General features: G+C 33.0%; 2 protein-coding genes across 2 annotated transcripts; one reads left to right on the forward strand and one right to left on the reverse strand.

Annotated features, from left to right (window-relative positions):
- Positions 1–1,246: 1,246 nt before the first annotated feature.
- Positions 1,247–10,227, forward strand: LOC115960621 (fimbrin-2). The gene is made up of 14 exons (XM_031079558.1): positions 1,247–1,590; positions 1,763–1,939; positions 2,710–2,951; positions 3,048–3,219; positions 4,221–4,259; positions 4,474–4,542; positions 4,650–4,766; positions 5,743–5,954; positions 6,295–6,450; positions 6,793–6,992; positions 7,211–7,368; positions 7,877–7,973; positions 9,116–9,207; positions 9,912–10,227. The coding sequence occupies exons 1-14, from the start codon at positions 1,504–1,506 to the stop codon at positions 10,095–10,097; spliced, it is 2,004 nt and encodes a 667-aa protein (XP_030935418.1). The 5' UTR covers positions 1,247–1,503; the 3' UTR covers positions 10,098–10,227.
- A 553-nt stretch (positions 10,228–10,780) lies between these two features.
- On the reverse strand, positions 10,781–11,515 carry LOC115961863. Its single transcript, XM_031080770.1, has one exon. The coding sequence runs from the start codon at positions 11,513–11,515 to the stop codon at positions 10,781–10,783; it is 735 nt and encodes a 244-aa protein (XP_030936630.1).
- Positions 11,516–13,293: the final 1,778 nt, after the last annotated feature.

The following is a 13,293-nucleotide window of genomic DNA, read 5'->3' on the forward strand; positions in this document are numbered from 1 at the left end:
TCAAAAGTTTTAGGAAACGTCAAGACTCAAGACTCAAGAGTCGACCGTTTTGTTATCAGCTCTACTTTTTAAAAGCAACCATACTTTCATTCACTGGGCCACATCAAGTTGGAGGATGGCCAAATCATCCTTCTTTTCTGCCAATTACTGAAACACCCTTACAAAATTCACCTCTTTTTAAAACATACTATTATAGTATGCTTCCAATTATTACTTCATTTTATTTAACAACTACTTTAGCTGCTCATTCAACAAACTCTATTTTCTGATAACTTTATATGTTAAATAAAAGAAAAAAGAAAGCGGATTTTTGCTACTAAATCCAGCTTATTTGTTTAGAGATAGAGTCGGTTTGGTTGGGTGGAAGAGAGTGATGAAAATTAAAGATGGAAAAATGAGAATTTTCCATTATTTGGCATGGTGGAAATGAGGGAGGATGAAAAAGGGGCTAAGTGAAGTTTTTCACCAGTCACCAAAAACCACCTTTCTAATTTGGGAGAAAAAATATTGGAGAAAATGCATATTACACTTACTATTTTGCCCCTTTTAATTAAATGTTTTTTACCCTCCCTTGATCTAATAGGGTATAATAGTAAATTTATTTGAATTATTTTCTTTAATTTTTTGTCAACGCTACTCTACTTCTCCTTCTTTTTCATCTAAACAAACCACCGCTTTCCAATTCTCTTACTTTTTCTTGCTAAACTCAGTTGATTTTTTGAGTAGTCTCTAGGGGTGGAATAATCCTTACTTCAAGGACTATTGAGAAATAAAAATCTTGAAATAGATGATAAAAATCAATTAAAAAAAAATGTGTATTTTGTTTATTTTATTATAAAGACCTTTTAAAATGTTGGGTAAACATTACAGAATATTCTAAAATTTAGATCATTAATTATGAAATTTAATAATTTAAGGTGTACCCTATAGATAAATGAATAGTTGCAATTAACCCTTCTATTATCACTATTTAAGTCAATCCTTTTTAGGTAGAGTGAAAAGATTTTACATCATCATTTGCTTATGGACACAAACAATAATAATAAATAGTACTTAAAAAGTTTATAATAAAAAAAGGGGTAGTTGCTCAAGTGCAAATGATGGCAATTGGTGTGGCAAATCAGAGAGATTAGGGACAAATTAGTCCAAATGATGAAATTCAAAAATAAACTGACAGCATGGCCCCCATCTTTCAAGTGTTTTAATAGATAGAAGAATCAATACATCACAACACAACACAACACAATACAAAGAGAGATGTGTTCTAGAGAGAGAAAGATAAAAAAGGAGGACATGGTTGCCATAATTTGAATTCACTCTCTCTCTCTCTAAAACACAGAAAAACTACTTTGGACTCTGACAGCTCTACACCGTCCCAACTGGTGTGCCTTCTTCTCTCACTTCCTTCATACTACCCAACTCAACTACTTTATAGTTTAAACCAAAAAAAAACCAAACCAAAGAAGGATCGAATTCTCATTCAAACCAAAAAACAGAGAGAAAATGTCTGGTTATGTAGGCATTCTGGTTTCAGATCCATTGCTTCAGAACCAGTTCACTCAAGTTGAACTCCGCAGCTTAAAAACTCACGTACGTAAATGGGTCTTTTTCTTTTTTCTTTTTTTATAATTTGAATCTATACATCTTCGTTAAAAATACCAAGAAGTGCCCAGTTGAGCTACGAGTTTCTTGGGGTTTTTTCTTCTTCTTCTTCTTCATGAATTTGTATGTGTTTGTTTTTTTGTGTGTGGTGATGATGCAGTTTATGAGCATGAGGAGAGAGAGTGGGAGAGTGACACTGGGAGAGCTGGCGTCGAAGATGTCTCGTTTGAAAGTGGTTGGAGAGAATCTCACTGAAGAAGAGAGAGCTTCGTTTATCCATGATTTCTATCCTGATCATCATGACCACGACGATGTCGACTTCGAGCTTTTTCTTAGAGTCAGTGTCTTGTCAAACCCCGAATTGTGTGGATTGGATTTGAGTCTTTAAACTAGCCTTTTTTACTTTTTTCTAAATATAGTACATATGTGATTAGCGTTTTTCATGCTGTGGTAACTAACTAAGTTAGTGACTACTAACCTTGGACACTCAAATATTGAAGATCTTATATTTTTGTTTTATGATTTTTGAAATTTTTAGCACTTTTTTTTGTTTGTCTAAAAGAATCTTATGTTAAAGTTGATGAATTCTCTGTTTTGGTTGTTAGAAAGCCTAAGATAATTTGAATCTCGTTAGCTTTTTGATTTGTGCTCTGTTTGGTTGCCAACAGAGTTAAGTTAAATTTTAAAAAATAAATAAAGGAAATCAAGATTTTACTTCCACTTTTTCTATTGTCTGATTCGTTTTTTCTATGGAGCTTTTTTCAAAATTTTCAGGAATTAAAAAATAAAAAAGCAAAAGAATCAGGGATAGGATTTTTTTTTTGGTGGGGGATTTTAATGAGTTTTTCTTTGCAACTTCAAATTGTTGGCAGACATATTTTAACTTTTCAATTTTGCATAAATTAAAAAAGAATAAAAAACGATAAGAATCAACCATAGGTTTTTTATCTTTTCTTTTTTTTGGAGTTTAATAAGTTCTTCTTTGTTATTAGACAGAGTGAGATTATTTTAGTATCTGGGATTGAACTGTACTTTGATGGCTTTAAATTTGAAAATGAAGAATTTATGACTTAAAAAAGCATAATGTAATTTCAAAATTGATGGCAGGTATATTTGGAACTCCAAGCCCATGCTAGTGCTAGAACTGGAAGTAATACTAAGAACTCATCTGCATTCCTAAAGGCTGCCACCACAACATTGCTTCACACAATTAGCCAATCAGAGAAGGCCTCTTATGTTGCACACATCAATAACTACCTTGCAGAAGATCAGTTTTTAAAGCAATACCTTCCTATCGATCCTTCAACCAATGATCTCTTCGAGATTGCAAAAGATGGAGTTCTTCTCTGGTGATACTTGTTGTTTCTCTTGTTGTTTCATTAAGTTTTTCCGAGTAATCTTTTTGAAATTCATATTTAGAAAAAGAATTATTTTTTTTGATGCAGTAAGTTAATTAATGTAGCAGTTCCGGGAACTATTGATGATCGTGCTGTTAACACAAAGAGAGTGCTCAATCCATGGGAAAGGAATGAGAATCATACACTCTGCCTCAACTCTGCTAAGGCCATTGGATGTACCGTTGTCAATATAGGGACTCAGGACTTTATTGAAGGAAGGGTATGCATACATGAAATGTGTTCTGATCTTTTACTATATCAACTGGTCATCTTAGTTGCCATGCTACAATATTTAAATTTAGAAACCTTTATTTACCTTAAATTAAGAGTATGTCCTAGTGCTTAAAATAGTTAATATTGATTTGGTGCCAACATTGAAAGCTCATACTACATTTGATTTTCTTGTCTAGTGAGTCTTCTAAACCAGCAGAGTCTTTGAACTTAGAGGCTTACAAGGGACAGGGTAAAGCTCATCCATTACAACTTAACCAAAGAGGGGAATTCGAACAGCCTTTTTGTTCAAATGCAGGGCTGTTTTGACCATAGTATACATTGCAAAGTTCTCTTACAAATCTGCTTTCTTGGTGGTATTCCAGTTCAAAGTGTTTGGGATTTTATATAGTCCTAATTGCAAGGCTTTTCAAGATATCTTATATTCCAGTCCTGTTTTAATCACTCAATCTTTGCATGTGAAATACATATGCAAGTCTATATTTTAGGCATCTCTCTATCCTTTTTTTATTCATTGGTTCCTTTCCTTTTCACCAGATTATGATTTGTTTCCTCCCTAAATGATTGGGAGATGGGAACATTTGGATTTATGTGGATGAATGGTTTTGGTTGGATGACAAATTTAAAGTGTGCATGATATCTGTAGTCATACTATTCAGTAGGTTTGTTTGGTAATTTTGAAACTATCCTAACTGGACTAACTGAAGACCTTGAGAAAAATCTACCCCATTTATCAGCTATTAATAAGAACCTACCCTCCTAATCCAGCAGTTTGAACCAGAAACCAATCCTATCTAAATTGGTTTATTAAATATTTTAAATTCTTTGCCAGCTTTTGCATCTATTATTCTATGTATTCCTTCTGCTGGATGAATTATACTGAGTTTCAATCACTTATAACATTTTTTTTTAATAAAAAGAAAAAGTAATCCATAATTTTAAATACTCTGCTTATCAGTATGAATAATTTCCTCTTTGTATTGTTTTCAGCGTCATCTTGTGCTTGGAGTGATCTCTCAGATCATTAAGGTAAGAATCTCATGGTTATGCACTTAATTTTAACTTTACAAATGACAAATTTCAAATACGTAATGTTGTATGGACATAAAGTAAACTATGGGCATCTAGTGAAAGCCTTTAAGGTTATGCATCCATTGAATTGATAAGCATGTTTTAGTCTTTAGCATTCATAGTAGTTGTGTTTAAAATAAAATTTGACTCTCCAATGGTTCTTCAATAATAGATACAATTACTAGCAGACCTCAACCTAAAGAAGACACCTCAGTTGGTGGAGTTGGTAGATGATAGTAAGGTAAATGTGTTCTTTCATTAGAAGAACTGGCTGTATTACAATTATTGAACAGGGCTTTACGTCAATAAATTCCTAATAGATTGTCTTCTTATATTTAAAACCAACAGGATGTGGAAGAGTTGATGAGTCTACCACCAGAGAAGATCTTATTGAGGTGGATGAATTTTCAATTAAAGAAAGCTGGATACAAGAAGATTGTCACAAACTTCTCGTCTGACATAAAGGTAGATGAGTTAAAGCAGGAGTTTAAACAGACTGTTTTGTTTTGATTCTCTTTTACAGCTAAATAGTTATTTTAGTCATGTTTGTCAATTATTAGCCTCTGATAAAATTTTGAATAATATTTATTGTGAATGGCGTATATGTAGCTCAAATTTGAGAATTGAACTCTTTTAAGCATTTTTAAATATCTTCTATGACTGTAAATCAAATTAATAATATCTTGTCATTTGAACTGTAATTGAAGAAATCCTAGATTCCTATGAGAATGAAAATGAGGAAGTTAATACAATTTTAAATTTTGAGACCATTTGTTGAAGGTATCTATTTATGTTGAATCATTATGGTCTCATGTAATAGATTACAAACTAAATAACATGAGTCATACAGAACATCATTTCATTCTTTCTTTCTTTTTGTATTTTAAAACAAACAGAATAGTAAGGTACTAGATGTTGCTGTTTCTTCTTCTTCATACTTTTGTTGTTCTTGTTGTCTGTGACCTAACCCTGATTAGGAATTTTGAGTTTTTAACTGTTAAATAGCAGGTCGAGTGGAGACAAGGTTTGAATTCATGAACACTTGCTTTGCTTTGATATTATGATAAATTATTGATAGTCTCAAAAGCTTCAGCTGTTAGAAAATGGTTAATTCAATCATTTAACCATAATTCTAATAAACCTTCCACCCCCTTGTTTATGGGAGGAGAAGAAAGCATTTGGTTCAAAGATCATTGCCACTAGCTGTTGCTGTTATTGTCAGATTAACTTTCGAATGTTGTGAATTTCCCTATTAAATTATATGCTTCCATTTACTCATGAGAATTGAATTGGTAGATATTTTCCTTCCTTAACAGAAACCAACAAAAAGAAAACTAATGATTTGACTCTGTAATGCCACAATAAAATTTACAGCTAAGGTTTCAGTATTCATTGTTGGTATATAACTGGTATTTGACAGTAAAAGATGCTTAACTTGCAGGATGGAGAAGCTTATGCCCACCTCTTAAATGTACTTGCACCAGAGCACAGTCATCAATCTACATTGGCAGCAAAAAATCCTTTGGAAAGAGCAAAGTTAGTTCTGGAACATGCAGATAGGATGGGCTGTAAGAGATACTTGACTGCAAAAGATATTGTGGAAGGTTCCCCAAATCTGAACCTTGCTTTTGTTGCACATATTTTTCAGCATAGGTGAGATGGACCCCTTCTTGAGCAATGCATTGAATTTTTTAATGGTTAATTTTGGTAGTTCCAGCAATATGAGCACATTAAACCTTGTAGTGTAGAGCATTCAGCATATAGTTGCTTCCAGAACATCTACCATGCATGCTCTATTTGTATGAATTCACTGGAGTAAACTTATCCATCCAAATGGGTAGTGAACATTACCCCTATATCATTTAGTTGTTATGATTCTTATTACTTCTTCCAGTTTTGTTTGTCAATAAAATGTGATGATTTTGTGTTTCTTTTTTATCTTGTTTGTAAGGAATTGAGAGATGTGAAACTCATCATTAATATTTTCCTGTAGGAATGGGCTCTCGACCCAAACAAAACAAATATCTTTCCTTGAAACTTTGCCAGATGATGCCCTAGTGTCCAGAGAAGAGAGAGCATTTCGCCTTTGGATGAATAGTCTTGGAAATTCAACATATATCAACAATGTCTTTGAAGACCTTAGAAATGGGTAGAGTATATTTTCAAAATTTACTTTTGTAATCATAAATTCTTATCATTGTTCTTTATCCTAACCATTTGAATGCAAGTAAGCTAAATTTTATTCAATGTATTCAGGCTTCCCATTGCATACCCTAGTGTTTGCACATCAGTTTTACTGATAAAATACCATTATATTTCCAAAATTCAACATTATCTTAAATCTTTGAAAATATTTTGAAGAAAAAGTTCAGAGAATTTTGATATTGAGAAAATTTTGTAATGGAAGGAAATAAAATTGAAGTTCTTACAAATTTAAATGTGATTGCTAGAGTATGTCCTCTTTGAGTTGAAGTTAGCTGCTCTTTGCCAGGTGGGTACTTTTGGAGACCCTAGACAAGGTGTCGCCAGGGATTGTCAATTGGAAGATTGCAAATAAGCCTCCAATAAAGATGCCTTTTAGAAAAGTAGAGAACTGTAACCAGGTGGTGAAAATTGGGAAACAATTGAAGTTTTCCCTGGTTAATGTTGCTGGAAATGATATTGTGCAGGGAAATAAAAAGTTGATATTAGGTATGCTCTCTGCCACGTTCATTTGCAGTAATCTAGATGTTGGTGTTAAAACTTCTTGACTTATTGTGATGAATTTTCTTTATCATTCTTATCTTCCATTTGGTAGGACTTTTCAGGGTTAAAACAGACACCACTTTTTTTTAATAGTAATATTATTTTTTATCCGATTTTAGGAGATTAATTGTCATCTGAATTAAAGAATGTTAATTTCACCTCAGCTTATTTGTGGCAATTAATGCGATGCAACATCCTCCAACTTTTAAAGAACCTGAGATTTCATTCTCATGGGAAGGAAATCACAGATGTTGATATTCTAGAGTGGGCTAACTCCAAAGTGAGCAACTCGGGAAGCCAGAGTCGCATGGATAGTTTTAAGGTAACCATATGTGCAACTCTTTTCCTTACATGTAATTGTTTGCTATATTAATTGCCTTTTGCCTTTTGAGTGTTGATAAGTTCAGGGCTCATACATGGTATACTAATAGACATGATAAATTTTAATTTTTCTGAAGCTTCTACTTGTAAGAAGTTTGATAGCAATTACTGGTTTTATAATGTGAATTGTGATGACTTAAAAATTCGTGGTCCCAACTTCCTGTGGATTACTAGGAATATAGTGAGTGAAGGATTACTTGGAATATGGTAAGATAGTGTGGTCATGATTCAGTATTAACTGTTTTAAATTTCTACTGACATGTGTTTGCCACCTTGCCATCTTAGCCTGTACTTGATATCCTTTCCTATTATTATCCAGAAGATTGCTTTTAAATGAACTTTACATGTTATGATTTAAGGTTTCTTTTAGCATTGGACAGTGACTACATTTTTATTTTGTGAATGGCAGCAATCTAATTTGTTGATTTTTTACTATTTCAATTTTTTAGGATAAACGCTTGTCAGATGGGATTTTTTTCCTTGAGCTGCTTAGCTCTGTGCAGCCTCGAGCTGTAAATTGGAGTCTTGTTACAAAAGGCATAACAGGTAGTTCTGCCTTTTAATTTACATGATCAAAGTTTCTTTCATTAGTCTTTTACTTGAACCGTGTGGTTATGCATAATTTTTTCATTGTTACATGGAAATTTGATCTTTTCTGTTGAAGTATTGGAGTTTGCATTTAGGAGGGCTGATTATCTTGTCCACAATATTAATTATATGTACTGTTCACATGCATTATTCATGCAACTGTTCACAACCTGGGGACAAATTCAATTTCAGATTCTTCCCATCTCTTTTACAATCCTAAATCAACTATCTAGTTATCTTAAATTATTGATATACAAGTTGTAAGGTAATTTAAGTTATACTAGCACACTATGAGGGTGAACGCTTGCTGAATTGAGTCACCATATACTGTTTTAAGATGAGGGTGTGTATGTTCACATCCACAGGCTCACACAGAAATTTTCTTAAAGAACAATGTGCATTATAATTGTTTCAGGTATAAATGAAATGAAGGCAATAGTATTCCAAATTTAATCAAACGTTAGTTATCATTATTTTAGGTTTTTCTTTAATAATATTTTTGCTGTAATAATCCATATTTCATGTGTTCTTATTAGTGGGTACAAAAATTGGAGATATAATGCAAAAATTCTATTATTCTAGAATTTAAATACATTATTCAATCTGCTTGATACATTTTTATATATTATCAAAATTTGTGTGAATATGCAACAATTTATGGTTTATGGTGTTAAGCGTTCATTGCTTGATAGTTTGAGAGGCATGTCTTGCCATGATTGAAAGTGTCATTCAGAACTAAGAGTTTGCCATTTGAATTCCTACTAATGAGTTTTTCTTCAACCTGCTTCTTTGTCTCATTTTTTGTTTATATAATATTTGAAAGCATACAGATGAGGATAATGGTTTGTGATGTTATGTTGTCGTCCATATACTTGAGCTATAGGTCTTATTAAAAAACAAGAAATTGTTACATAATCAGACCACAGAGATTTCTCCATGGTCTCATTACCTTCCTAACAGTGCATCTTCAAAATATACCTTATTACCTGCTTGGGATGATGCAAATTTGAATTTTGTGTCTTACTTCTAACTTTTTTTTTGGCTGAATGTCTTATATTTTTTACTAATCATTTCTTTCCAAACAATGGGCTTAAATGCAGATGAAGCGAAAAAGATGAATGCCACCTACATCATTAGTATTGCAAGGAAGCTTGGATGTTCGATATTTTTGCTTCCTGAAGACATAACTGAGGTACTTTTGGAATCATGTACATGAGTTTATTTTGTTCATGTACTTCGTGTGCATGTATTAGTCTATTAGACATGTCATTACAGCCTAATAGGCATCATCATATATATATAATAGAAGTTTGGCAGGATAGGCCTCAGATTGGATTCTTCTTTTCTGGACTCTGGTGTTGGATATATCATGGAAATAGAACCACTCCCTTATGTTTTACCAAGCAATCAAGTTGGGGCATGCTGTTACATATGGCAGCTCAGTGTGCATTTGTATCTGCTTTATCAATGCCAGTTTCACACAAACACACATAATGTCACATAGAACACCAGACAGATATTTATCATCACACTCTTAACATTTGATATTTCACGGGAGGTGTTTTGCAGTGCTGACTATCCAATCCTTGATTCATTTGTGGGATGTTATCACAGTTACCTTCCCACTTGAGGGAAGTAATAGTTTCTGAGGTTTAAACCAGAGCTATGTATGCCCCCATTCACTCACTCCGTTGAGGGGTTGGCAGGCTTTTTAAGTACAGAAACTGTGAAAACACTAAGCAGTCATAAAGTCTTTGATGTGCAACTCGGTTTTTCTCTCTCATTTAATCCTAGTTTTGCGATTTAACTTAATGCTAATGACAACTCAGTTGGCACCTCCTAGTTTTAAGTAAATATGTAATGATAATAATAATAATATGGTGGAACTTTTTTCAGGTGAATCAAAAGATGATCCTTACATTAACGGCAAGTATTATGTATTGGTTCTTAAAACAACCAGTGGAAGAAAGGCCATCTGGAACTTCAGATAGTGAAAGTGGAAGCCAATCAGAGACAATATCAAATTCCACAATAGATGATTCTGCTTCGGAATCATCAATAGAGGAGAATGGGAATATGTAAATATGTGATGACTGAAAAAACTTTTTTCTGAAGTTTTGAATTACTTCCCCCTCCATTATCTTTTGTTCCATTTGATTGAAAAGATTAGTGAATGACAATGTAATAGTATGAGCGATTTAGAGTGCCTTTAGATGCATTTTGCTGTTTGTTTATTTATTGGAAGTACTGTAGAAAAGAAGGGGGATTTTTTTTTTTTTTTTGTACTTTTGGGTGTGGGAGCCGCTCAAAAAGCCCAAAAATCTTACTATTTGGGTGGCTTGCTAACCACATATTGCAAAACTAGCTGCTGATGTGAATAGTTTTTTTTTTAATTAAATGAATACTAATATGTATGATGGTATTAACTGTTGACACTTTTGGTAGAAGCATGTGCTTGGAAACTCTTCTATTTTTTTGAGAAAAAGTTAATAATTTGCATCCATTATAATTTGAGAATAATACATTTTTCAATCACAAAAAAATTTAGGGGTATGATGAATATTATGGGTTCATAACAAAACAGAACATATATTTATAGCAATACAAATGATGAAATCTCATAAAAGAGGACACACAACCTTCAATGTCTCTTGATTCTCAAAAAACCTTCAATGTCTCTTAACTCCATACATACTCATTGCATTACATGCATAACTACTAGAATCCTAAACTATCCTTCATGGTAACTAATTAAAAGACCGCCACTACCTATAGGAACATCTCAACAACTTGGATCCAATCTCATAGGCAAGCAAAGCTTCAACAGTAGCATACAAAATTAGATCCTTTGAAAGTAGAGGATCCCCAGACGCATCATCTTCATCGCTCCACCATGTCGTCTTCTTTGGCTTTACAAAATGCATGGGTTCACCCAATACCAGTTTGGCTAAATCTGCTAATTTGGACCCACTGACATTGTTTCCCTTCAAACTCTTTTCCGCTTCAGCCAGTTTTCGAAGCTCCACCGGATTCTTTATGATCACACCCGTCTCTCTTTCGAGCTTCTCTGCCACCTCTTTGATCCCAACACCAACCACAGTGGTGTGTTTATCATAAAGAAAGCCCTTCAGAACTTTGTGCTTGATATTGGTCATGAAACCGCGTCTGGAATAATTAACATCATCAAGGTTATAGAGAATGCAGTGACTCCCAACGCATAGCTGCAACAATTGAATTGGATCATCTTTCGCCTTCCCTGTGTAGTTGTAGAGACCTCCTCCATAGCGGTGGCTGGTATCAGCACACAGGCCAACAACAAGATTCGTTTTCTTGCCATATATTTCTCGTATCTCGCCTATACAGAAACTGAGATGTTCCTCATCTTGAACAACCCATGTGGTGTTTATCATGAATTCTTCACCAATGTTAACTACGTATGTGTGCCAGATTTTCTTGTCCATCTTAACGCTAATCTCCATGGGTGCTTTCTTCTTGGCCATGGATGCTGCTAGTGCTAGAGCCTTTGTGTTTTTGTGCTTTTGTATTGCTTCGTTTACACACAAGAGATTGATCGTCCTACTAATAACAAAACACTATTTTTCTTTATGATGGGTTTCAGGTTTGTACGTGCTAATATATATAGAAAGAGAAGTCGGTTCAGAGAAAAGTCGGTTTACAATATTGCTCTTTGTAGAGTTGGACTGGGGTTTTTTATTTTGGGTTGTCTATTACTACTAGGATTGTAAATCCTATCGTTAGTCTTTTAGCTTCTCTTTTGTGCTACATCATAGTTGAACTAACCCCTTAAAATCTCTATGCTTTTCACAAGGGTATGCCTTTAATTTGTCGGTTAATTTGAATTGAATTAGAAAAATAAAGATTAAATATGTCTGAACCGCTACTATTGGCAGGAAGAAGAGTTCTAATTTTACCTGTAACAAACACCATACATGAATATGTTATGCAGGGAGGGAGTGCGTTGACTCAAGGGTACTTTGTACATATTATTCCTTGTAACTTTTGGAAAAAATCAGCAGAAGAGTAAGAAAATTCATGAAAGATTCAATTGCCTCTTACGAGACTCAGAACTATTTTACATGAAATAATCATGGACGTTTGTATGGAATGGCCGCAGGAACAGAACATGCATTGAGGAGACTAACCCAAATTTGGTAGCCTCCTCTCTCTAGTGCAATTGCCTTGGACACTCCTGTTTTTTATGCAACTTTGAAACCAGTAGCGGTTCTAGGAATTTTTTTTTAAGAGTAGTCATTAAAAAAACTTAAATTTAATGAAATTAAAAAAAAAACTTAAATATATTGACATTACCAAAAAAAAAAAAAACACGCAAATACATAAAGTTTTAAAATTTCCATTCACAAGCTTTCATATTTTAAAATCACTGTATGATAGCTTTACCATCAACATTATTAGTTACATCGTTTTCAATTAAGACAACCAAGCAATCATTAAACTACTTCTTTCCCATTCAATCACCGACATATTGAATAAATAAGTGATAATATAAATATCTATATATAAAAAAAAAGTAACAATATAAACAAAATGCATTTTAAAAAAAAATTTTTTTTTTCACATAGATCCAACAAATTCAATTAAAAACTAAAGCAAGCACTAACAAACTAGCTATTTGAAAAATGTGCATTTAAAAAAAAAAAATAGAAATTTAAAAATATGCCCTTTAGAAATAGCATTTTTGCAACACTTTTACAACAAAGCCTAGATAGTAAATTTTTACCAGTTTTAATTTGAATCTACCATTGAAATTATTTTTTTGTCCACCAGTAACAACTTGCTGCTTTGTAAGTGTTGTGAAAGTATTATGAATATAGCATTTCTCAAAATTTTTTGTTCAATATTCAATGAACTAAAATTTTGAAGAGGTTGAACTGTATTTTTAATGAGCTCAAATTTTTATTTAGGGTGGTCAATGACTCACATTAATTTAAATTTCAATTTTTTAAAAGATATATATTTTTAAAAAAATTCAGGTTAGGGTGGTCATGTGACCACCTTGAGTAACACTTGGCGCCGCCCCTGTTTGAAACTTAGCGCTTGAATATATTAGTCACTAACCCATGCGATACACAAAAAAGCTATTGAGTATGAATTATTATTTACTATTTGTTTATTTATTACAATCATCATTTCATTATAGTTTAACATGAAAACTAAAAATTGTAATTTATTTCTGAATGAATGTTGCATATTAGGATTCCAATCTCAAATATCCCTATCTTTGATATGAAACATTCAA

The sequence above is a fragment of the Quercus lobata genome, chromosome 9, assembly GCF_001633185.2.
Source record: "Quercus lobata isolate SW786 chromosome 9, ValleyOak3.0 Primary Assembly, whole genome shotgun sequence".
NCBI lineage: Eukaryota > Viridiplantae > Streptophyta > Magnoliopsida > Fagales > Fagaceae > Quercus > Quercus lobata.